The sequence below is a fragment of the Zea mays genome, chromosome 9 (assembly GCF_902167145.1).
Source record: "Zea mays cultivar B73 chromosome 9, Zm-B73-REFERENCE-NAM-5.0, whole genome shotgun sequence".
Taxonomy (NCBI): Eukaryota; Viridiplantae; Streptophyta; class Magnoliopsida; order Poales; family Poaceae; genus Zea; species Zea mays.
Window position 1 is genome coordinate 147,581,846 of NC_050104.1, and position 26,297 is coordinate 147,608,142.

At 53.3% G+C, this 26,297-nt stretch overlaps 1 protein-coding gene across 2 annotated transcripts; it reads right to left on the bottom strand.

The window, feature by feature from the left end:
- Positions 1-1,160: 1,160 nt before the first annotated feature.
- Positions 1,161-11,501, bottom strand: LOC103639339 (ERAD-associated E3 ubiquitin-protein ligase component HRD3). Of its 2 annotated transcripts, XM_008662102.4 has the most exons (8): positions 10,837-11,431; positions 8,385-8,876; positions 7,039-7,099; positions 6,884-6,966; positions 4,624-4,947; positions 3,728-3,970; positions 1,743-1,980; positions 1,161-1,641 (listed from the first exon to the last, which is right to left on the bottom strand). In XM_008662102.4, the coding sequence occupies exons 1-7, from the start codon at positions 11,416-11,418 to the stop codon at positions 1,798-1,800; spliced, it is 1,968 nt and encodes a 655-aa protein (XP_008660324.1). In that variant the 5' UTR covers positions 11,419-11,431; the 3' UTR covers positions 1,161-1,641; positions 1,743-1,797. The 2 variants fall into 2 exon arrangements, with proteins under 2 accessions (XP_008660324.1, XP_008660323.1); XM_008662101.3 differs by having other exon boundaries at positions 6,884-7,099; positions 10,837-11,501.
- Positions 11,502-26,297: the final 14,796 nt, after the last annotated feature.

Genomic DNA, 26,297 nt, shown 5'->3' on the forward strand with positions numbered 1-26,297 from the left:
CCGGCCGTTTCAGGCACCAGCTAAGCTCCACCATGAGTGCAGTTGTAGAGGTAGACGCGCCATGGGATCGGGATCGATCCAAAACCCAACGTCCCCACACACACTCAATGGCTCTCACGTGCTGCGGTACCGTACGACCACGCTAGCACTTCGTCATCGTGTAGTGCTAATTTGGCATAGTGGCAACATGCGTTTTCAGCGGCAAGACAACAGCTACCATCCCTGCAAAGAGCAACAAGCTACCGTGGGTACCGGTCCCTGTGTGGGTGGGGGCGTGGGGCAGCAGGACGGTTTCCCACTACTGCATCGTAGAAGGGGAATTGATGAATGCCACGGAGCACGGAGATGCTGAGCGAACAACGGAGGATAGACGTACAATACAAGAGCTGGAAAGAATAATTCTGATCCGCCCGTTGCAGTGGTACGGCGGTGCCGTCCGTTGGTGGCGAAACGGGCGCCGGGAGCGGCCGTGCGCGGGCGGCAGAGGTGGACCAGCCGGGACAGGGGGGGCTGCTAGAAGGTGGTGGTGGGAGTTGATTGCGCGGCTCCCCCACCGAACCGACACCGCTTTCGGCAGCCTCTTTGCCTTCTGGTCAGTTTGATGAACGGATTCCTCCCACTAGTCCCAGCCTCCCAGCGCCTCCCACTTCGGGCCGTCCTTCGCGAGCCACCCAGCCTCGCCGCCCCCGGCCAATTACCGTTTTCATTCAGGTTGGGGTTTTTTTTAGCCAGCTTTGAGAGCTACTGGCGTGGACCACGGAGCGAAGCGGTGTCACATCATCGGTTCAACTCCGAAAGCTGCAGTCGAGGAAAAAAATGTTGGCGTTGCAGGATGGATAAGGATCTGCTGGAAGCAAACACGGCATAGTACTCCCTCCGTTTCTTTTTATTAGTAGCTGGGTAGTGTAATTTTGCACTATCCAGCGACTAATAAAAAGAAACGGAGGGAGTACATAATAGTAGCAAACAAGCAACACGGAGAGAACGCGAACAGCGGTCTGTCACACACGCTGATCCAGCCCCGCACGCCCACGCCCACCAGGCACGCAGCAGCCAGCCAGCGCCCGCCCACCTGCTACAGAGAACCACGCTATGCACACTTCTGCCGCCCGGCAATGGCTGCTCCGCGCGCGCGGCTGCCGTCGTCATTCAACACCCTCTGCTGTAAGATCTATTTTCAGGCTATTCAAAAAATGTGTTTATACTTCAAACTCTGATGGATACTATTGCAAAATTGCTGCTCACAACATGCACCGCCCCTTTTCAACTAACACATCCAGAGAAAACTATACAGTGCGTGTAAATGCTGATGGAAAGTTACCCGATCGCTAAACTACCAATTGTAAAGTTGCCTCTTCCAGAAATGTTCTCCGTGTGTGCTTGTCGAAATTCCATGGCCATGCATATGCGCAACAAGGGGGGAGCATGCTTTTCAACATCTGTGAGATTTCTAAACTGTATTTCTGAGCAGCCAGTTTCCAAGAATTGTTGTCCTTTACAAGCATAGCTCCCTAAGTCTTGGAGAGGTGAATATTCGCCAGGCAGCAAACATTGTCTGAGTCTCCAGCGGCTTTCATGTCCCTCTACTCAATTTAGTGCGCGAGTCATGTCAATGAGCCATCATTTTACATCTCGAGTTCCCTAGAAGTACACCACAATGTGTGATCCACAACTTCAACATGAGCACTGTTTGTTTTGTAGACATTCATAGAAAGTTGATTTGGAAGAATAGTTATATGTACCTCAAGCAAAAGGCCTGCCCATGTCATGAAAACCGACATTTACATGGCCACATCATCATGTTGTTAGGGGGTTGGCTGCTGCTGCTACTTGACGCCTTTGGCGTTCTCGCAAGTAGAGGACAGTTACAAGGCAAGCAAAGAGAGTCAAAATTGTTGCATTCCCTTCATCCATGAGAACATCTTCCACCCATTCCTTAACAACAGGATACATTTCTGGAAGTGAATCGATAAAACCAACCTGAAATTTGGAACTTTTTTTTTTTATGAGCATTGCAAGAATCCAAACAATTGCCAATATGGTGACAAGAACAAATACAAGCAAGCACTTGCCATGAATTGACTAAAACTACAAAGCACATCAACATGCAACAGGACCCAGGCCCAACATGGCCTTGTTCATGCAGTGTAGCCTAAACAAGCCAACATGTGGCACAGCATATTTGAAACAAAAAGGAGGTCATGAATTGGGGCTTGTTGGGTCATTTTATTTTACGAAGAACCCTTGAGGCCTAGTTTGGGAGGAAGGGAGACTAAACCTAGGGAGGGAAAACCCCCACATATAACTAAATATCTTATTCAAATGTCACTCCCATGGATTACTTACCCTGGGAAACAAGTGGGATCCCAAGAGGATTTCGGTATCCAAACTCACCCTGAAAGGGAAAAATTCTTGCATTGTACTATAGAAGACTGGAGTTGATCCAAACCTAAGAGTTGCAAAGTTAACTAGAGGCAAAATAATGAAAAACATTATAAGAAAAATTAGTCCAAGTGGCTTGCACCACTTCAAAATTTGCCCAAAACTTCTTGGGTTGCTTTAGAAGTACTTTCCAATCTTAGTGCAAAAACTTTCAACAAAGTTCCGTATTAGTATATTTGTGCTATGTCGTATATTTGGAATCAGACTCACATTTTGACTATTCAAAATCTGGGATCAAAGTTCTTCCAGTCTGCACAGGACACTTAACTACCCAAAGACCTCCAACTTCATTGCAGAAGGGGTTATTTGTTTCACTTTTATTTCCAAAAATCCATCAAAGTTCATCAACAGAGACCGTTGAAGGTATCTTACCACTGCCAAGGCATCAACCTACATGTCTCAATACAAGGTTGAATCCCCTTGGGTTATGCTAAAGAGTTCACTATCCAAACCAGGCCATAAGGATTACCGAATTCTTGAATAACTTTGAACTTTGATGTACTGGAAACTGGATAATAAAGGCTAAAGAGCATAAAATCAGAATAAAGTGTCAAAATATGGGGCAATAAAACAACAGTGTTCAAGTATGCATGTGTCAAGGACAGGAAAATTCATGGTAAGCAACTTGTTTTTGACGAGTCCAATACAAGGCAAGACTTTGTATACCAGTGTGTTTAACCATCAGTATTTCCAGCAAGTTAATCCCACTCGAAGTAACTATTGGAGACTAAAACCCTAACCCTAAACCAGGGTTGGGTGATGTATTATAACTGAGGTAAGTGGGCCTAGGCCCAATATAGGGACAATCACACATAATACATCAGTATGCACACAGTACATCTAACAGTAATTGTAGATTAACAGTTTTAAAGCTTTTTTATTATAATAATGACACTTGACAACTTCAAATTAGGAATAACCTAGGGGGCTTTCACAACAAACTATTTAGGGCTAGTTTGGAAGCCATAAAACCAGAGGGTATTGGAGGGGCTAGAATCCCCTTCTTATTCACTCCGGTTTTGTGGCTCCCAAACTAGCCCTTAATGGACTAGAGACTAAAGGTCATTGAATACATTTATAAGTTACTGGGAACTGGTCGGTAACTACAAGGTATCGTCAGTAGCAGCAACCCAATGGGAATTGGTACAGGAAAGAGTTTTGGCACAAACTATTAATAATTATAAATGCTTCAAGTGAAGCCGTAAATCACAACATAAGGCATCCCATATGAAAGTCACAGTAGCATATAACTTGTACAAACTACATAACGAAAAGATGATCTTACCAAAAAACTGTCTGCATAGTTCGTCCTTAGCCATAAACTTGTTAATGCAAGCATGACAGGGAGCTTAGCAGCTGAATCCACCTCAACGGCTTGATCATAATATCTTTTTGCCAAGTGCAAATCAAGGGGGAGTCCATGACCATGCTCATGCATGTACCCAAGGTTAAAAATAGCTTGAGCATTAGACTGTGACCGAGCATGCATATATGCCTCTGCTGCACGTTCATAGTCCCTTGCGACGCCCTGTAAACAGAGAAAATACAGGTAGGTAACACCCTATTGCCAGTTTCTCAGCAAATGCATATTTTCCAAGAAATATCACATGAAGATATTTCACTTTCTTATCTATATAATTTGCTTTTGAAATCTTCCTAAGAAAACATTACATTTAGTTTTTTTAAATGCACAAGTTGCCAAAAAAAGGTATTTATATTGATGACATCAGCAGTAACTGCAACATATATTCAAATAATTTCCACAGCTTATTATTTCAAATCAATATAATGTTAATCGTATTCTAAATGATTGTACAAATAGTCATGTGCTAACAGGTACTCCCTCCGTCCCAAAATATAATTCATTTTAGACTAACATATATTCATTAAGTAACATATGAATGTAGTTTGTATATATGTCTATATTCATTATCATTTGAATGAATGCGGACGGGAAAAAAGTGAGCTAGAAAGAGTTATATTTTGGAACGGATGGAGCACAATAATAGTGCTTTCCAAAAAAAAACTAGAGCCCCCAAATACTTAAAAAACATGTGAAGCTGTTGAAGATACTAAGCAAAAAAGCTACAGCCAAAAGGAGTGATACAGATTCAAAATTCTAGCACAAGCAGCCCTAACCAACTTTATATATTTTAAAAGTCAGATGACTGTAGTGCATACCCGGCCATAGTAGTAGGCATCGCCAATCAACAAAGCAGCATGCTCATTACCCTGCTCGGATGCATGCCACCACAAAGCATGTGCACGAAGATGTCTTTCCATATCTGTGCAAAAACTAGATTCTCCCATGCAAATACTTTGATCACTATACCTATCCAGAATCCAGGCAGCATTGCTCTGTGCAACCTCATATCCAAGATCTGCCATTCTGGAATACAAGAGCAATGCTTTCCCTACATCGCCTTTCAAATAAGACTCCAGAGCCCATCTGGACAGTGAACTCCAGGGTCCCCTCTCAGCAATAGACTTGTACAGCATTGTTGCCTGAAACAAGAAAATAGTAAGATAATTGTATACTTGATTGAGGCATCAGAAGTTATTGCTTAGTTGATTCATGTTTCTCTATTTGTAGTATTAACAGATTAGTATAAAAAAGATTAATCAAATTGGTCTTAAAGGTAAAGACATGTACCACTATTTTTTTGTAGAATATGCAGGAGAACTGTGGTAGTGTTTGGTTGAGGAGCCAAGTAGAACGGAGCCGTTCCATCCCTGATTCTAGGAACAGAGCTGCTTTGTTCTGTGTTTGGTAATCTGGAACGCAGAGGCTCTGTTTTTTGTTTGGTTGGAGTGAACGGAACGGAGCGTGACTGTGCGAGCGGGCTGGGAACGGAGCGGCTCCGTCCGGTTGATTTTTTGGAGCGGGATGGTTCCGGATCTGAGGAGAATATTCCCTAATTGGAGCCATTCCGTTCTAGTTACTTTGTAACCAAACAACAACAAAACTGGGACAGAACGGCTCCGTTCTACTTGGCTCTTCAACCAAACACTACCTGTGTATCATTGCATTAAGAAGGAGAAACCAAACAAAATAATAGTTACAACACATAAACACACACTCTTACAAACTCATACCAGAAACAAACACGTCCTTCACAACAAACCACGACCTGACCTAACAATCACCATCATCCTATTATCTATTAGGCTGTCTCCAACAGATCGTGCATCTGGTCTTAAAACCCTTGGCCATAAAGCATCCCATTGTCACCATGTCCAAATAAGTGCAAGTGAGTCTTCTGCTCCCATTGGCTCGACACCCAGACTTGCAGTCACCGGCACCGTGGTTCCTTCAAACTACACCAAAGCTCACCTCTGATGGGAAAAATAATCGTGTGTTGGGTGGGTGGGTTTTGGGGTAGAGGCGGTCTATAGAGGCTTGATGGCTGACAGGGAGGGTCCACCCCTGCCTGAAACTCCACATGTCTGTTACTCGGCTCCACCACCTCTTGCCAACTTTGCCGGCTGCTGCTACTTGTTCCTCCATGGGAGAGAGAGAGAGAAGTGTGCAGAGAGAGAGAGAGACGAGGGAAGCGCCCATCTTTTGCCTGGGGGAGGAGGCGGAGCGAGCAAAGCCAGAAGTTTTTGCTCCCTCGTGCTAACACAAAAACAGGTTGGGCTCCAGCTGCAAGGCACATTGTTTGGCAGTTGTTGGTACAGCTTCATCCAAAACCAAATCAGAAGCTCTTTCAGAATAAGGAATTAGGATACGTCGCAACTGGCAACAATAGTATCACTGGAAAGTCACCGGGCTGATGCTCTAGCAGGAAGCACGCTATGATGCTTGCAGGCATATGTCAAGACGTCAAGTTTACATAGCCGTGTAAATTTTGAAATATTAATACAAGACTCTTGAGGCATACCGCATATACATAAACATTTCTGAACAAAACAACTTTTATTGAGAGGAGTGAATGCGCTGCAAACTTTGGATTAGCCTCGCGGGGGAGAAAGGACGAAAATAGAACTTCTGTTTATCTTCAACTATTTATGCTTTTAAAGTATGTACATATACGGATATACCTATGGTTACATAACGATTTCTAATTTTTTTGGGGTGTTTTACTTTGATATTGCTTTATTAACTTCAATACTTTCTCTAGAGTACCCACTAAATACATTCTATGTTTTATGGAAGAACCTTGTCCCTACACTAAAACACTACGCACAGAAAACTAAAAAGACCTTCCTACCCTCAGGGGATCAATAAAGAAAAGTAAAAAGACCTATCAATATCAAATGTGATTAGATAATGTTGCCCACTTTCTTTGTGTTTATATAACTCATGAACCAAATTTCAACCTAAAGCCTTTTTACCAGGGATCAGGATGATCTGATCACACAGCTCTTGGGGCATCCTAGTTACCAGTAACAATTTAATTCAATCGACAATGCAACAAAAAGAAGCTCAGTAATTTACCATATGGAGATTCCTCTTAAGACCAATGCCTTTCTGGAACAGCTTCGCCACCTGATAAATAGCTTTTGGTTGCCCAGCATTAACTGCATGAAGCAAGAAATTACATGCTCTAATTACATCCCTCTTCACACCAATTCCCTTAAGATACAACACACCAAGGTTATAATGTCCACCGGCTTCCTTATTCTCGGCTGCAAGTTCGAAAAGTTCCCTTGCCTGCAACAACAACAAGGATGGTAATTTCCTAGGTTCATGAGCATTTAGAGTAGATATATTACGTGAATCATGTTTAATTGTATTTTAAGCCTCTGTTGTCAGACCTGGTGTAATTAGTATATGGTTTAGTTCCACCACAACCACACACACACACACTTCTTTGTTTCCATTTGTCTTCTTTACAAAATGTGTAAAATGGTACACAACTCTCATGTGTGTTCGAAAAAAAAATTGTGGTTTCTTTCTTTTGAAGGAGTGGTTCTATGTCTTTATCTAATAAATCCATAAGACTCACACACTTCTCCGTTCCATAACTCGTTTTCGCATGTCATGACATGCCATAGATTCAATAGACCACATGTCCCATGTAATTGGTGTTTGCTTGTCGGGTTGGCATCAAATTTGGTCGATCTCATGGCAGAATGGTATACAAGTAGTGCTGGTAGGACACCAACAGATAAAGGTAACACTATGATTACCTGTGAAAATATACTTGTGTATTGAATGGATTCACAGATGTTAGCAATTATTCAACAGCTAAGAGTGAATAACTGAAAGGTTTCTCACGAGAACGTGTCACCAGAGACCTAAAACAGGGGGCAACCCAACTCCAAGACATTATAAATATGACCCGTAAACATAATCAGCTACCAAGAGAATCCAGAGACATGATATTTCTTTAACAATACATGCTTCATCCTTAAACTACTAGGATAAAATGATGGAAGCTGGATACCATACACTAAACATGAAAAATAAATAATACCACTCAAGTTGCTCCATAACTATTATGCTTTTTGATGTTAATATGAATAATCATGTCAACAAGATCAATGGTACTCTTGTGGAACGAAGGGTTCCATTGTTATTAACAGGTCACTCATTTAAGTACATCTCTACAGATAAGTTACAAATAGCAGTATATTTACCAAAATGAAGTACAGATAAAGTTAATCACCTACAAATTTTAATGACCATTAAGAAGGTACAGTAGAGAAGGGCAGGTCTGGTACTGTGGTGAGAGTTGTCTCAGTGAGTCATCAGGTCACAGGTTCGAAGCAGCCTCCCCGCAATTGCGGGGTAAGACTTGCCTCGGTTTATCCTTTCTCCAGACCCCACTCATATTGAAGCTTCCAACATTGGGTCTGCCCTAACAGTAGAGGCTAAAGCGAAGTGTAAATAGGACATTTAGTTCCAACAGCTTTTTTAAGCTTTCCAATGTTCAGCTATTACGGTCCGCTATACACATGCACTTGTATCGGAAGTTCTTATGCAGCATACTTACTTTTGTCAAGTTTTTCTTCTCCACCCCATAGCCTTTAACATATAGATAACCCAATCCATTGTAAGCTGAGTAATGTTGCTGCTTGGCAGCAAGTGCCAACCACTTGTACGCTTCAGTATAGTTCCTTTCCACTCCAGCACCTCTAGCATAGATCTCACCCAGAAGCTCCAATGCCCGTGTCTCGCCTTTCTCAACAGCCTTAGAAAACCAATGAAATGCTTTTCCATAATCACGGCGGAGCCCACGTAGTCCATAGTAATACAGAAGCCCTAATTTGTACATGTTGGCAGCGTTGCCTCGCTGTGCCTGATACTCTGTGATTTGGAAATCTTCATCGTCCTCACCTCGGGACTTCCTCAAGGCCTCTTTATTTTCTTCAGTCCCACTGTGAAGACGGATTGGTTCAATCACTGGTGGCTCCTTTGATATCAAGGAGCTTGTTAGGGCAGCTTCTGCAAGTTCAGCGTATAGTATAACAGCTTCTTCATACATCTGAAGATTAAATTGACAGGATTTGACAGGGTGAGCCCAATTTAAACACTAATAGAATGAACTGGAGATAGAACAAGCTACATGACAATAATTAGGTTAGAAATAACTAGTATATAGCTATAGGTGTACATTTGGGCCGGGCCTGATGGGCCGGCCCGAAGCACGGAAAAAAAAAGCACGGCCCAGGCACGGCACGACACGAAATATTTTAGTGCCGGGCCAGCACGGCCCGATATATCGGGCCAGGTTTGGGCCGAGGTCACGGCCCATGGGCGGGCACGAGCACGGCCCGTTTAAGGCAGGCACGAAATGGCCCATATAGAGGCACGAAAAGGCTCATATATTTATTAAAATCACACTTAATTCCACACTTTCATGTACTTGATAAAGAACACAAAGTTATAGATAATGTTAGTTATATGTTTTTTGTAGCTTTGAATTAGAGTATGTGATGTAATTTTATTTTTTGTTATGAACATTAGGTAATAAACTGAACTTACGAACTTTATTTAGAGTTGATTATACTCTTTTTCTTTCTAACAAAATGATTTGTAAACGAGTTAGTCATTGCATAGCTCTAGTAACTTAATACAAATATTAAGTTTGCTTTTGGTAAAATTTATTTGTTTTATTAAATTTGTTTTGAATTTCGGGCTCTAATGTGCATTTCGGGCCCTGATGTGAATTTCGGGCCAAAAACTGAATTTCGGGCAAAAAAATTGAATTTCGGGCCCTAATGTGAATTTCGGGCTTTTATAATTTCGGGCCGTCCGAAATGAGCCCAGCACGTTTAAGCAATTACGGGCCGGGCCGTGGGCCGAGGGCTAGGCCCATGGGCCGGCCCGGCACGGCCCGAAATTCAAACGGGTCGGGCCGGCCCAAAATTCAAACAATACGGGCCTTTTCGGGCTTGGGCCGGGCCGGGCGGCCCGAATGTACACCTATATATATAGCATATATAATTATATGGGAATTAACAAGGGTAGAACCAAGCCAAAATGATAAATCCAGAGGATTGCTAAGAAATTATAGTAAATCAGATTAAGCAACCCCTACATTTTTTATATGAAGTAAAGCTTACTGCGACAACCACAGGATTGTGCAATACATACAAGCAGCCAAAAGGAATTAAAATTAGGGCAATGAGCTAAACTGAATATTTTAAGGTAAAATATAAACCCTCATTCTGTTTCATCAAAAGAAACACAACAATTTATAAGAGAACAGTGCATCCGACATCCAATGTCTGGAACTCTGGATGCAAGATAAAAAAAAGTAAACATGGTTAAAGCAGGATGCTCACTGGTATTCAAGAAAAAAATCATCATGGTTAGTACTGATAAATTTTGTCAATTCGATTGCTGCATCTTAAATTAGCTCCAACTTGTAAGATGGCTTTGTGTCATGGAAAGCATCAGTTCTAGTGAAAAATTTGTAGACCTAACATTACATATAACCCTACAATGATGAAGAGAGAATTTGATTCTATATTGTGTAATGTTTGTGCATAATTTTTTTTAAAAAATGTTGTGGTAAAAATAAGAACCATACTATAAATTACAAGACACAGGCCTTGCAATTTCTACCAGCAAATAATATCAAAGCCTACACACAATTTCAGCAAGTGGACTACCAATTGATTAACTGAAACAACTTGCAATTCTGATGCGTGCTCACCCCAGGGAACTAACCTTTCGCAATTTAATCTACCCCAAGAACGAAAGCTAACATCTGAACCGAAAACCTCCTCAATTTGCAAGCGCGCCAACGAACTCAAGCATTCAACCCCCAATTAGGCCTAGTTTGGGTACTCTAGTAGTGAGAGGGATTGAAGTGGATTAAGATGTATTGTGTGAGTTTTTGATCTGTTGGGATTTATACACTCTTCAATCCCTCCAAACCACTTAAATACTAGAGTACCCAAACTAGACCTTAGAGTAAACGGTATTGACCACCACACCTCCTGGCGGAAGTAGGAGTACGCGAGGGCCATCTTTGACTGGAGATCTCCTGCGTCGGCGGCGAACTTGTGCAGCAGGAACGCGAGCGACCGGGATGCCGGACGCGTCATCCCGGCGCCGGTAAGGAACGCGAGCGCAGACTGCGCGCCCGGGTGCCCCGCCTCTGCCGAGGCCTCGATCTGCGCGGCAGCCGTGGTGAACGCCGCGTCGTCTCCATCAGACGCTGCGGATAGCATCGCGCGGGTGCCCGCGACGAAGAGCGCGTCGGCCGGCGAGTCCGTCTCATCGCCAGAGGGGAGAGAGATGGTTGGGTCGAGGAGGGGGGCCCAGGAGGACGGAGAGAGTAGCGGGTCGGCGGCCGGTGAATCGTCGGCGAAGTCGTCCCACCCATCGTCGTCGTCGGAGTCGGCAGAGGGAAGGGACGGGTGCGCGGCCGGATCCTTGAGGAAGTCCTCACCGGAGAGAACCAAAACAAATGGGCGCACTGCGGCAGCTGGGCGAAGGAGAGAAGCGGCCACGGCTAAGGTGACGACGGCGAGGAGGAGATGGCGGTGGAAGATGCGAGCCATCGGGGAAGGCATGCCTAACGCTATCCGCAGCGATTCCCTCTAAATTTCTCCACCTATATCATTTTTCTGAGTCACATCATCAATAGTGTATCCCCTACTTTTTCATCTCCCGTAGTGGTTTCCCCTAAATACTCCCCCTATACCCCACTACAATATAAAATATCATTTTCTATACCTACTTTTCATCTACTATCAATTTTTCTTCTACTATTAATTGAAGACGGGCCCACAGGAACAGTGGTAGGGGAGAGCGTGCGCTGCAGCTGGGGGGAGAGAGAGGAGTACCGCGGCGTGGGGTGTGCGGTAGCATGCGGCGCTGCGGGCTCTAGCGTGCGGCTGTAGCCCCATGCAAGGGGAGCGCGCGGTAGCGTGCGGCGCTGTAGGCAGTCTAAGACAACTCGAGATCCACCCCCGTTGGAGTTTTTTTTATATTTGTCGGAGACCATAATTAGGGGTACCCTCAAGACGCCTAATTCTCAGCTGGTAACCCCCATCAGCATAAAGCTGCAAAGGCCTGATGGGTGCGATTAAGTCAGGGATCAGTCCATTCGAGCGACTCGATCACGCCTCGCCCGAGCCTAGCCTCGGACAAGGGCAGCCGACTCCGAAGGATTTCCGTCTCGCCCGAGGCCCCCCTTCAACGGCGGACACATCTCCGGCTCGCCCGAGGCCCTGCCTTCGTTAAGAAGCAACCCTGACTAGATCGCCGTTAAGAAGCAACCCTGACTAGATCGCCGCATCGACCGACCGAATTGCAGGAGCATTTAACGCAAAGGTGGCCTGACACCTTTATCCTGACGCACGCCCCCCGGCAGAGCCGAAGTGACCGCCGTCACTTCGCCGCTCCACTGACCGGCCTGACAAAAGGACAGCGCCGCCTGCGCCACTCCGGCTGCAGTGCCACTTGACAGAGTAAGACTGACAGGCAGTCAGGCCCTGCCAGAGGCGCCATAGGAAGCTCCGCTCCGCCCGACCCAGGGCTCGGACTCGGGCTAAGTCCCGGAAGACGGCGAACTCCGCTCCGCCCGACCCAGGGCTCGGACTCGGGCTAAGCCCCGGAAGACGGCGAACTCCGCTCCGCCCGACCCAGGGCTCGGACTCGGGCTAAGTCCCGGAAGACGACAAACTCCGCTTCGCCCGACCCCAGGGCTCGGACTCCGCCCTGGCCTCCGCCGAACGACCTCCGCCTCGCCCGACCCAGGGGCTCGGACTCGGCCTCGGCCACGGAAGACAGACTCGACCTCGGCTTCGGAGGAGCCTCCACGTCGCCCAACCTAGGGCGCAAGCCAGCCACGTCAACAGGAAGCGCCATCATCACCCTACCCCGAGCTGACTCGGGCCGCAGAGAACAAGACCGATGTCCCATCTGGCTAGCTCCGCCAGATAGGCAATGATGGCGCCCCGCGAGCTCTGGACGACGGCGACTCTCAGCTCTCTTACGGAAGCAGGAGGACGTCAGCAAGGACTCAACCGCTCCGACAGCTGTCCCTCCGCCAGGCTCCGTTGCTCCTCCGACGGCCACGACATCACACCAGCTGGGTGCCAAGATCTCTCCGGCTGCCACATCGGCATGTACTTAGGGCGCTAGCTCTCCCCCGCTAGACACGTAGCACTCTGCTACACCCCCGTTGTACACCTGGATCCACTCCTTACGACTATAAAAGGAAGGACCAGTGCCCTCTTAGAGAAGGTTGGCCGCGCGGGGACGAGGACAGGACAGGCGCTCTCTTGGGGCCGCTCGCTTCCCTCACCCGCGTGGACGCTTGTAACCCCCTACTGCAAGCGCACCCGACCTGGGCGCGGGACGAACACGAAGGCCGCGGGATTTCCACCTCTCTCACGCCCATCTCCGGCCACCTCGCTTCCCCCCTTCGCGCTCGCCCACGCGCTCGACCCATCTGGGCTGGGGCACGCAGCGACATTCACTCGTCGGCTTAGGGACCCCCGGTCTCGAAACGCCGACAGTTGGCGCGCCAGGTAGGGGCCTGCTGCGTGTTGACGAACAGCTTCCCGTCAAGCTCCAGATGGGCAGTCTCCAGCAACCTCTCCAACCCGGGACGGTGCTCCGTTTCGGGAGTCTTGAGTTCATTTCCTTCGACGGCAGCTACGACATGATACTCCTTCCACCGCCGCGCGACAACGACAATGGCGGCCGACAGCCCGCCCGCCGGCGGCGGGATCGACGACGTCTTCCCCGCGTGGTGGAAGAACAACATTCGAGCTCGCCCCGTCCTCTCCCCCGCCGACGGAGGAGGAGGCGGGGCAACCAAGGCCAAGCGGGAGGCCGCGCCTCGTTGGCTGTCGAGCGAGTCGACGTCCCCAGCGCTCCAACGGGGGGCGCGCCGGGCGTCGACCTCGCGTTTGAGACGAAGGCGAGCGCCATCTCCCTGCGACACGCCAATCCCGAGCAAGTGGACGACGCCAGTGCGCTCGCGGAGAGCTTGCGGGACGTCGCCCTCGTACCTGAGACGGCGGTGCAGTCAGTCCCCGACGTGACTGTGTCGCTGCTCGCCGACCGAAAGGTACCCACCGATTCCCATCCTACATCATTTCGACTCAGCCTCAACCCGCCTAGCGACCTGGCTTTGGCGGGCGCTCTCGTAGAGGCGAGATCAAACCCTCTGGGGTTTCGCATGCGGTCGCCTTGGGACCGGTTGACGGACGTCTCGACCTACGGGTCCTCTGGGTCCGAGGAAGATGACGACCCCAACATCTGTTGGGATTTCTCTGGATTTGGCAACCCCAGTGCCATGCGGGACTTCATGACCGCATGTGACTACTGCCTCTCCAACTGTTCCGACGGTAGCCGCAGCCTCGACGACGAGGACTGCGGCCCAAGCCGCGAATGTTTCCACGTCGAGCTAGGGGATCCCTCCGAAGGCAATCATCTCGGCATGCCGGAGGACGGTGATCTCCCTAGGCCGGTGCCTCGCGCTGACATCCCGCGGGAGCTAGCTGTGGTCCCTGTTCCGGCGTGGGGTCACGACCCACAGCTCGAGCAAGTCCGCGGGGCGCAGGCCAGGCTCGACGAGGGAGCAGGAGCGCTTGAGCTGATCCGCCGGGACGTCGGGCAGGTATGGGCGGGCCAACCCCCGGCCGGAGAAATACGTCACCTGCCCCAGGGTTTCCAGCATCGCGTCGCCAACGACGTCAGGGTCAGGCCGCCACCCGCATCCAGTGGGGTTGGTCAGAACCTGGCTGCAGCAGCGATGCTTCTCCGCGCGATGCCGGAGCCATCAACCACCTAGGGTCGGCGAATCCAGGGAGAGCTCAAGAATCTCCTGGAAGGCGCTGCGGTCCGACGGGCCGAGAGCTCTGCCTCCCTAAGGCAGGGATACCCCTCGGAACCTCATGCCTCGACTTCCCGATTCATGCGGGAAGCCTCGGTCTACACCGGGTGCACGCGCAACACCGCGCCTGCGGCCCCGGGCCACCTCGGCAACGAGCACCATCATCGCGACCGTCGGGCCCACCTCGACGAGAGGGTGCGCCGAGGTTACCACCCCAGGCGTGGGGGACGCTACGACAGCGGGGAGGATCGGAGTCCCTCGCCCGAACCACCCGGTCCGCAGGCCTTCAGCCGGGCCATCCGACGGGCGCCGTTCCCGACCCAGTTCCGACCCCCGACTACTATCACAAAGTACTCAGGGGAAACGAGACCGGAACTGTGGCTCGCGGACTACCGCCTGGCCTGCCAATTGGGTGGAACGGACGACGACAACCTTATCATCCGCAACCTCCCCCTGTTCCTCTCTGACACCGCTCGCGCCTGGTTGGAGCACCTGCCTCCGGGGCAGATCTCCAACTGGGATGACCTGGTCCAAGCCTTCGCCGGCAATTTCCAGGGCACGTACGTGCGCCCCGGGAATTCCTGGGACCTCCGAAGCTGCCGGCAGCAGCCGGGAGAGTCTCTCCGGGACTACATCCGGCGATTCTCGAAGCAGCGCACCGAGCTGCCCAACATCACCGACTCGGATGTCATCGGCGCGTTCCTTGCCGGCACCACCTGCCGCGACCTGGTGAGTAAGTTGGGTCGCAAGACCCCCACCAGGGCGAGCGAGCTGATGGACATCGCCACCAAGTTCGCCTCTGGCCAGGAGGCGGTCGAGGCTATCTTCCGAAAGGACAAGCAGCCCCAGGGCCGCCCATCGGAAGATGCTCCCGAGGCGTCTACTCCGCGCGGCGCCAAGAAGAAAGGCAAGAAGAAGTCGCAAGCGAAACGCGACGCCGCTGACGCGGACCTTGTCGCCGCCGCCGAGTACAAGAACCCTCGGAAGCCCCCCGGAGGTGCCAACCTCTTCGACAAGATGCTCAAGGAGCCGTGCCCCTATCATCAGGGGCCCGTCAAGCACACCCTTGAGGAGTGCGTCATGCTTCGGCGCCACTTCCACAGGGCCGGGCCACCCGCGGAGGGTGGCAGGGCCCGCGACGACGACCAGAAGGAAGATCACCAAGCAGGAGAGTTCCCCGAGGTCCGCGACTGCTTCATGATCTACGGTGGGCATGCGGCGAATGCCTCGACTCGGCATCGCAAGCAAGAGCGCCGGGAGGTCTGCTCGGTGAAGGTGGCGGCGCCAGTCTACCTAGACTGGTCCGACAAGCCCATCACCTTCGACCAAGCTGACCACCCCGACCACGTGCCAAGCCCGGGGAAATACCCGCTCGTCGTCGATCCCGTCATTGGCGACGTCAGGCTCACCAAGGTCCTTATGGACGGGGGCAGCTGCCTCAACATCATCTACGCCGAGACCCTCAGGCTCCTGTGCGTCGATCTGTCCTCCGTCCGAGCAGGCGCTGCGCCCTTCCACGAGATCATTCCCGGGAAGCGCGTCCAGCCCCTCGGACGACTCGACCTTCCCGCCTGCTTCGGAACGCCCTCCAACTTCCGAAGGGAGACTCTGACGTTCGAGGTGGTCGAGTTCCGAGGAACCTACCACGCGGTACTGGGGAGGCCATGCTACGCGAAGTTTATGGCCGTCCCCAACTACACCTATCTGAAGCTCAAGATGGCGGGCCCCAACGGGGTCATCACCGTCAGCAGCACGTACAAACACGCGTTCGAATGCGACGTGGAGTGCGTGGAGTACGCCGAGGCCCTCGCCGAGTCCGAGGCCCTCATCGCCGACCTGGAAAGCCTCTCCAAAGAGGTGCCAGACGTGAAGCGCCATGCCGGCAACTTCGAGCCAGTGGAGACGGTCAAGGCCGTCCCTCTCGACCCCAGTGGCGACACCTCCAAGTAGATCCGGATCGGTTCCGGGCTCGACCCCAAATAGGAAGCAGTGCTCGTCGACTTTCTCCGCGCAAATGCTGACGTCTTTGCGTGGAGTCCCTCGGACATGCCCGGCATACCGAGGGATGTCGCCGAGCACTCGCTGGATATTCGGGCCGGAGCCCGACCCGTCAAGCAGCCTCTGCGCCGATTCGACGAGGAGAAGCGCAGAGTGATAGGCGAGGAGATCCACAAGCTATTGGCAGCAGGGTTCATCAAAGAGGTATTCCATCCCGAATGGCTTGCCAACCCTGTGCTTGTGAGAAAGAAAGGGGGAAATGGCGGATGTGTGTAGACTACACAGGTCTCAACAAAGCATATCCGAAGGTTCCCTACCCTCTGCCTCGCATCGATCAAATCATGGATTCCACTGCTGGGTGCGAAACCCTGTCCTTCCTCGACGCCTACTCAGGATATCACCAAATCGGGATGAAAGAGTCCGACCAGCTCGCGACTTCTTTCATCACGCCCTTCGGCATGTACTGTTATGTCACCATGCCGTTCGGTTTGAGGAATGCGGGCGCGACGTATCAGCGGTGCATGAACCATGTGTTCGGCGAACACATAGGTCGCACGGTCGATGCCTACGTCGATGACATCGTAGTCAAGACAAGGAAGGCTTCCGACCTCCTCTCCGACCTTGAAGTGACATTCCGATGTCTCAAAGCGAAAGGCGTCAAGCTCAATCCCGAGAAGTGTGTCTTCGGGGTGCCCCGGGGCATGCTCTTGGGGTTCATCGTCTCTGAGCGGGGCATCGAAGCCAACCCGGAGAAGATCGCAGCCATCACCAGCATGGGGCCCATCAAGGACTTAAAAGGCGTACAGAGGGTCATGGGATGTCTCGCGGCCCTGAGCCGCTTCATCTCACGCCTCGGCGAAAGAGGTCTGCCTCTGTACCGCCTCTTAAGGAAAGCCGAGTGCTTCGCTTGGACCCCTGAGGCCGAGGAAGCTCTCGGGAGCCTGAAGGCGCTCCTCACAAAGGCGCCTATCTTGGTGCCTCCAGCTGATGGAGAAGCCCTCTTGGTCTACGTCGCCGCGACCACTCAGGTGGTTAGCGCCGCGATTGTGGTCGAGAGGCAAGAAGAGGGGCATGCATTGCCCGTTCAGAGGCCAGTTTACTTCGTCAGCGAGGTACTATCCGAGACCAAGATCCGCTACCCACAAGTTCAGAAGCTGTTGTATGCAGTGATCCTGACGAGGCAGAAGTTGCGACACTACTTCGAGTCTCATCCGGTAACTGTGGTGTCATCCTTCCCCTGGGGGAGATCATCCAGTGCCGAGAGGCCTCGGGCAGGATTGCAAAGTGGGCGGTGGAAATCATGGGCGAGACAATCTCGTTCGCCCCTCGGAAGGCCATCAAGTCCCAGGTATTGGCGGACTTCGTGGCCGAATGGGTCGACACCCAGCCGCCGACGGCTCCGATCCAACCGGAGCTCTGGACCATGTTCTTCGACGGGTCGCTGATGAAGACGGGAGCCGGCGCGGGCCTACTCTTCATCTCGCCCCTCGGGAAACACCTACGCTACGTGCTACGCCTCCATTTCCCGGCGTCCAACAATGTGGCTGAGTACAAGGCTCTGGTCAATGGGTTGCGGATCGCCATCGAGCTAGGGGTCAGGCGCCTCGACGCCCGCGGTGACTCGCAGCTCGTCATCGACCAAGTCATAAAGAACTCCCACTGCCGTGACCCGAAGATGGAGGCCTACTGCGATGAGGTTCGGCGCCTGGAAGACAAGTTCTACGGGCTCGAGCTTAACCACATCGCTCGGCGCTACAACGAGACTGCGGACGAGCTGGCTAAAATAGCCTCGGCGCGAACAACGGTTCCCCCGGACGTCTTCTCTCGGGATCTGCATCAACCCTCCGTCAAGATCGACGACTCGCCCGAGCCCGAGGCGCCCTCGGTCCAGCCCGAGGTACCCTCGGCACAGCCCGAGGCACCCTCAGCTCGGCCCGAGGCGCCCTCGGTTCAGCCCGAGGTACCCTCGGCCTCCGAGGGCGAGGCACTGCACGTCAAGGAGGAGCGGAGCGGGGCCACGCTTGATCGAAATTGGCAGACCCCGTACCTGCAATATCTCCGCCAAGGAGAGCTACCCCTCGACCGAGCCGAGGCTCGGCGGGTAGCGCGACGCGCCAAGTCATTTGTCTTGCTGGGCGATGAGAAGGAGCTCTACCACCGCAGCCCCTCGGGCATCCTCCAGCGATGCATCTCCATCACCGAAGGTCAGGAACTCCTGCAAGAGATACACTCGGGGGCTTGCGGCCATCACGCAGCGCCTCGAGCCCTTGTCGGGAATGCTTTCCGGCAAGGCTTCTACTGGCCAACGGCGGTGGCTGACGCCACTAGAATTGTCCGCACCTGCGAAGGGTGTCAATTCTATGCGAAGCAGACCCACCTGCCCGCTCAGGCTCTGCAGACAATACCCATCACCTGGCCTTTTGCCGTGTGGGGTCTGGACCTCGTTGGTCCCTTTGCAGAAGGCGCCCAGGGGCTACACGCACCTGCTGGTCGCCATCGACAAATTCTCCAAGTGGATCGAGGTCCGACCTCTGAACAGCATCAGGTCCGAGCAGGCGGTGGCGTTCTTCACCAACATCATCCATCGCTTCGGGGTCCCAAACTCCATCATCACCGACAACGGTACCCAGTTCACCGGCAGAAAATTCTTGGACTTCTGCGAGGATCACCACATCCGGGTGGACTGGGCCGCCGTGGCTCATCCCATGTCGAATGGGCAAGTAGAGCGTGTCAACGGCATGATTCTACAAGGGCTCAAGCCTCGGATTTACAACGACCTCAACAAGTTCGGCAAGCGATGGATGAAGGAACTCCCCTCGGTGGTCTGGAGCCTGAGGACAACGCCGAGCCGAGCCACGGGTTTCACGCCGTTCTTCCTGGTCTACGGGGCCGAGGCCGTCTTGCCCACTGACCTGGAATATGGCTCCCCGAGGACGAGGGCCTACAACGATCAAAGCAACCAAGCTAGCTGAGAAGACTCGCTGGACCAGCTGGAAGAAGCTCGGGACAAGGCCTTACTACACTCGGCGCGGTACCAGCAGTCCCTGCGACGCTACCACGCCCGAGGGGTCCTGCCCCGAGACCTCCAGGTGGGCGACCTGGTGCTTCGGCTGTGGCAAGACGCCTGAGGGAGGCACAAGCTCACGCCCCCCTGGGAGGGGCCTTTCGTCATCGCCAAAGTTCTGAAGCCCGGAACGTACAAGCTGGCCAACAGTCAAGGCGAGGTCTACGGCAACGCTTGGAATATCCAACAGCTACGTCGCTTCTACCCTTAAGATATTTTCAAGTTGTTCATATACCTCGCACCCACGCAAAGTTTAGTCATCAAGGAAGGGTCGGCCTCGCCTCGGCAAAGCCCGACCCTCCCTCGGGGGCTAAAGGGGGGGAACCCCCTCTGCGTTGAAATTTTCCTCGAAAAAAGATCTCTTCCGCCAGAACGTCTTTCGTGCTTTCTGACTACTTCGAAAAGTGGATCCTGAAAACGACGGAGTACACGTAAGCAGCCAAGGCTGACCGAGCCGAGGGACTCCTACGCCTCCGGGATACGGATACCTCACTCATCACCTTCTGCGATAAGTAACTCGCGTTCGGGTAAAGTGATTCCGCGAACCGAACAAGTCTTCACGTTTGGAAGCTCTTCTGCCGAAGCGATCCTTCGAGCCTTCTCGACTGAGTCGGTGATAGGGCCTCATGGACGAGTGAAAGTACGCGTAAGCGGCAAGGCCGACCGAGCCGAGGGACTCCCACGCCTCCGGGATACGGATACCTCACTCATCACCTTCCGCGAGAAGCAACTCTCGCTCGCACAAACATCCCTGTTACCGACAAAAAAGTCCAGATACTCGAAACAAGAGGAAAAGAGACGCAGCTTTACAACGCAGCAAGGGTGTGTGGTCTGGCCTCGGCGGCCGCGGAAGGCACGCGCTACAAGACAATCTGATCCTGCAGGCTCGGGTCTTGACGCTGGAAGGGGGCAGCAGCACCCTCGGCATCAACGACAACTTCGGCGAGGTTCGACCTAGCCTCGGACGGCGACGCGGTCCGAAGACCTCCACTCCGAAGGACGACGTCATCACCACGCCCGGGCCATCGCCGCCAGGATCTTCTCCGGGAATCCGGCCCGAGCAGGCGGCTCGGCCGGTCACCTCTGGGGCCTCAGACAACCATCTTCCAAGGCGCCAGCCCGACCCGAGGCCTCGGCTGGTCAACTCCGGCGTCGGTCCCGCTAACGGACAACCCGGCTAGGCTCCGGCCGACCAGGTTTCATTTTCGAGCCAACTCCGCCTCTGTTCACGCTGATATCGCTACCCCTGGCCTCGGCTCGTCGAAGAGCGGCCAAGGGGTCCCATTAACTAAGCTAGAGGAGCCTCAGACAACAAGGCCGACCGAGCCGATGGACTCCTACGCCTCCGGGATACGGATACCTCACTCGTCACCTTGACACGGGGCGACTCATGCTTAGTGAAGCGGTTCAGATAAGCAACAGGCGAGTCTTAGTGCTCGAAAATGAGGAAAAAACACGGCTCCGTGCCGAAATTACATACATGTTCAGGCCTCGACAGCCGTAATGAACAAAAACACTGGCATTCGAAGTGCCATTACAAATGGAACTCTGATTCCCCCTCCGCAGGTACGAACAACCCCACTCCATGGGGGAGGGCCTGCGGAGCAACAGAAGACCGACGAACGGCGTGCCGTCACCTGCTCCAGCAGCAGCAACGACGACGACTTCTGCTCCGGGGGGCCGAACAGCGGCAGCACTGACCTTAGGGCGGATGCTGCTGTCAGGAGGCCCCCACCCATGCCCAAAGTCGTGAGGCAAGGACGGGCAGAAGGCCGTAGAGTTGGAGGTCGGTCCGTGGCCAGCCTTGGCTATCTCGCCGGCGGAAGAACCTCTTCAAGCTGCCGTGGCAGACGCCGGCGCCGCGAGCGGCTCCGAAGCCACTCGCGTCCGAGAGCCAGGCACGGTGCAGCTGCCGGCGCCACGGACAACGACCGCCCTTCCCTCCGATCACTGAGTGAAGGAGCGGGCCGCCGCCCACGCAGGGGCCGACCCCAACTCGGCACACTCCCCTCCCCAGCCCTGGTGATGAAAATCCTTGAGGCTGAGGGAGGGGCAGAGGCCGTAGCCCGGCTCGCTTTCCCCCACCATCAAGCTGCAGGTCACCATCTTGGGTGACCGCCGGTGGAGGGGTGCCGCCGGGCTGCATGATGAAAATCCTTGAAGCCGAACGATGGCTGAAAGGTACCAACTCCCACAGAGTTGCGTTCCTCCAACGATGAGGCGAAAAGACGGCGGGTATCCCCCATCCGGGGGCTTGGAAGGTGGAGAGACGCGATGCATAAGGAAGCGAGAAGACATGGTCGCCTTCCGAAAGGGGTCGCCCTCCTTTTAAAGGCAACTCTCCCTGCTTGCGCCCCCAACCGTCACGGGCTGAGTCTTCTCCAACACGTTCCAAGGCCCTCCCCTGCGGCGCGGGGGCTGGGTCCCGCATGTCATGCAAACCGGCTCGGAGCAGAAGAAGCCAAACCGCCGCGCGTGGTGCACTCAACCGCCCAGCGGTTACAAGTGACCCTCCACTTTTGCCCAGACCAACGGGCGAGAGAGGCGGGCAGCCATGCAGGCGGCATGCAACCGCGCCAAGTGGACGCGCTTCTCCGACTTCCAACGCACCCAGCCTGGAGGCCCAGGCCCACGCGTCACGCAACCGGCGCGCCGGATGCTGCATGCAAGCAACTGCACCGCCACTTGCGCCACCACCGCGCCTCTTCGGTTGCTGAACCAATACCGCGACTCGAGGCGACCCAGCAGCGCCAGCCTGGCGCGACGGTCAATGCGGCCGAATTGGGCCGGCAGTAATGACGGTGGCAGGCGGGCGAGAGCAGCGGTCACGTCGTCAGCCAAGCTCACGTCCCATCCAGGGGCAGCAAGAGAACCCCCTCTCACGGCGTGAAGACGACGCGCCCGTGATCCGTTCCTCGAACGGCTCGCGCACGCGCGACGACCGCCCCGCCAACCACTCGCCTCGTCGCATTAACTCCGCGGCGGGACAGGCGGCGCTTCTGGCAGGAGAAGCGGGCGATGCTTCGCCCTCGCCGTAATAACCGCGCCGAAAAAGGTACGCCACGTCGTTCGATTTCGTATCCTTTTCCTTTTTTCCTCTTTCTCTATCTCTTGCAACAGGGACCGGGAAAGGGGGATACCCCGAAAAGGATCCTTCCCCGTGAAGGAACCGAGCTCCGAGCCCCCCTACTGATCAGAGGTTCGAAGGCTGGCCCCCCAAGGGGTTCAACAGTCGCCTCAGATCGCGTTGGCCCTACACCCACTACCGGTCAGAGGTTCGAAGGCCGGCCCCCCGAAGGGTTCCACGGCCGCCTCAGGCTACCCGGGCTCCGCGCCCATTACTGATCAGGGGTTCGAAGGTTGGCCCCCGAAGGGTTCACAGCCGCCTCAGACACCGAGCGAGGGATGACCAGGGGTACGTTTGATACATAACCAAGGCTCGGGCTGCGCTCCCGAGGTACCCTAGGACATTTCCGAGACCAGCGGGAGCGATCTTGTAACGGAATCCCATCGGAGGGAGGCATCGAGCCCTCGGACCCCGTCGCCAGGGGACCGGGTCCGGCAGATCACCCGCAGGTACTTTTGGGCGTGCCTCTGGGCCCCTAGCCGACCCCTAACGAACGGGGCACGGACGTCCACTCGGATTACCCGCTTGCAGCTCACCGGAGACACCATGTTCGGCGCCCATCGAGGGTAACATGGCGCTTCCCCCCTCCTCCTTGCGGAAAGGCGACGCAGGGGCGTATGTAAAAAAGCCGAGTCTGTCCCTGATCGTCCTCTCGCCCTATGCAGAGGCTCGGGGGCTGCTCTCGCAAACCCGGCTCCGGCCAAACCGTTGACAGCGTCAACATACCAGCCCGAGAACTTGGGCCCCGACCGTACACCCGGGCTACGACCAGTTCGCATGAGGGAACAACCAGACCAGCCGAAGCATTACGCAAGGCATTAAGACCTCGGACGAGTGAAACCACTCCTCCGAGGCCTCGGGGGCTACACCCGGCGGGTGCGCTCGCGCGCACCCACCGGAACAAAATGCAACCGAGAAAGGCTGGTCCCCTTGCAAAAAAGTGCGACGAAAGCCTCCAAGCGAGTGCTAACACCCCTTTCGAGGCTCGGGGGCTACTGTCGGGGACCGTAATTAGGGGTACCCTCAAGACGCCTAATTCTCAGCTGGTAACCCCCATCAGCATAAAGCTGCAAAGGCTTGATGGGTGCGATTAAGTCAGGGATCAGTCCATTCGAGCGACTCGATCACGCCTCGCCCGAGCCTAGCCTCGGACAAGGGCAGCCGACCCCGGAGGATTTCCGTCTCGCCCGAGGCCCCCCTTCAACGGCGGACACATCTCCGGCTCGCCCGAGGCCCTGCCTTCGTTAAGAAGCAACCCTGACTAGATCGCCACACCGACCGACCGAATTGCAGGAGCATTTAACGCAAAGGTGGTCTGACACCTTTATCCTGACGCACGCCCCCCGGCAGAGCCGAAGTGACCGCCGTCACTTCGCCGCTCCACTGACCGGCCTGACAAAAGGACAGCGCCGCCTACGCCACTCCGGCTGCAGTGCCACTTGACAGAGTAAGACTGACAGGCAGTCAGGCCCTGCCAGAGGCGCCATAGGAAGCTCCGCTCCGCCCGACCCAGGGCTCGGACTCGGGCTAAGTCCCAGAAGACGGCGAACTCCGCTCCGCCCGACCCAGGGCTCGGACTCGGGCTAAGCCCCGGAAGACGGCGAACTCCGCTCCGCCCGACCTAGGGCTCGGACTCGGGCTAAGTCCCGGAAGACGACAAACTCCGCTTCGCCCGACCCCAGGGCTCGGACTCCGCCCTGGCCTCCGCCGAACGACCTCCGCCTCGCCCGACCCAGGGGCTCGGACTCGGCCTCGGCCACGGAAGACAGACTCGACCTCGGCTTCAGAGGAGCCTCCACGTCGCCCAACCTAGGGCGCAAGCCAGCCACGTCAACAGGAAGCGCCATCATCACCCTACCCCGAGCTGACTCGGGCCGCAGAGAACAAGACCGATGTCCCATCTGGCTAGCTCCGCCAGATAGGCAATGATGGCGCCCCGCGAGCTCTGTGACGACGGCGACTCTCAGCTCTCTTACGGAAGCAGGAGGACGTCAGCAAGGACTCAACCGCTCCGACAGCTGTCCCTCCGCCAGGCTCCGTTGCTCCTCCGACGGCCACGACATCACACCAGCTGGGTGCCAAGATCTCTCCGGCTGCCACATCGGCATGTACTTAGGGCGCTAGCTCTCCCCCGCTAGACACGTAACACTCTGCTACACCCCCGTTGTACACCTGGATCCACTCCTTACGACTATAAAAGGAAGGACCAGGGCCCTCTTAGAGAAGGTTGGCCGCGCGGGGACGAGGACGGGACAGGCGCTCTCTTTGGGCCGCTCGCTTCCCTCACCCGCGTGGACGCTTGTAACCCCCTACTGCAAGCGCACCCGACCTAGGCGCGGGACGAACACGAAGGCCGCGGGATTTCCACCTCTCTCACGCCCATCTTCGGCCACCTCGCTTCCCCCCTTCGCGCTCGCCCACGCGCTCGACCCATCTGGGCTGGGGCACGCAGCGACATTCACTCGTCGGCTTAGGGACCCCTCGGTCTCGAAACGCCGACAATATTATGATCCTCGTAAGTAAGTAGTGACTTCTTTACAATATTACTCACAAATTAGACTTCTCTATATCGATGCTTACAAGTGACAAAGTTCTCTAAAACAGTACTACATCCGTTTAAACTAAACCGTGAAAAATAAAAAAAAAAAGAACGGGATAAGTATTTCACTCTTTTTCATCGATTTATATTTTGTTTTCTTATTTCCAATGATTTGGAGGACATTTTTACTTGTTTCGTGCGAATAACAGCTTCCCCTCCACCGGCAGCCACGCCGGGAGCGAGGTAGGCGCAGCCTCTGGAACGAGGCAGCGTTGATACGAAAATCCATAAACCAAACACTCGAAAGCGGGGAAATAAACAACACGGCTAGAGATGGCAATTGATAAAAACATGTTGAGTATTACTTGCCCAAATTCATATCCGTGAAGAAAAAATACGTCCACTAAAAAACCCATACCCATGACGGATATAAAATTTTTGCCCAAACCCATACCCATGCGGGTTTTGGGTACCCAACGGGTTTCCCATACCCACTAACATCAATATAAAAAATAATTCATCATGTAAATGACAATCAATATATTAATAAGCTAGCATAAAAGGAACAAAGTGATAACTAATTTTAGCTTAAAATTTGTTACATGAAGTTTATTTCAATTAGAACATATTCAATTAATAATATTATGAGACATATTTATAAGGAATGTTGATTTTAAGGCGGGTTTTAAAAACTCATGGGTTTGCGGGTATGGGTAGTGGAAGAAAAAACTCATGCCCACGTACCCGTTGGGTTTCCATTTGAACCCATTAACAAACCCATGAGTATAGAAATTGACCCAAACCCATACCCTAATAGAGCAAAAACCCACCGGATTTCGGGTAGCGGGTACCCATTGCCATCTCTAAGCACGG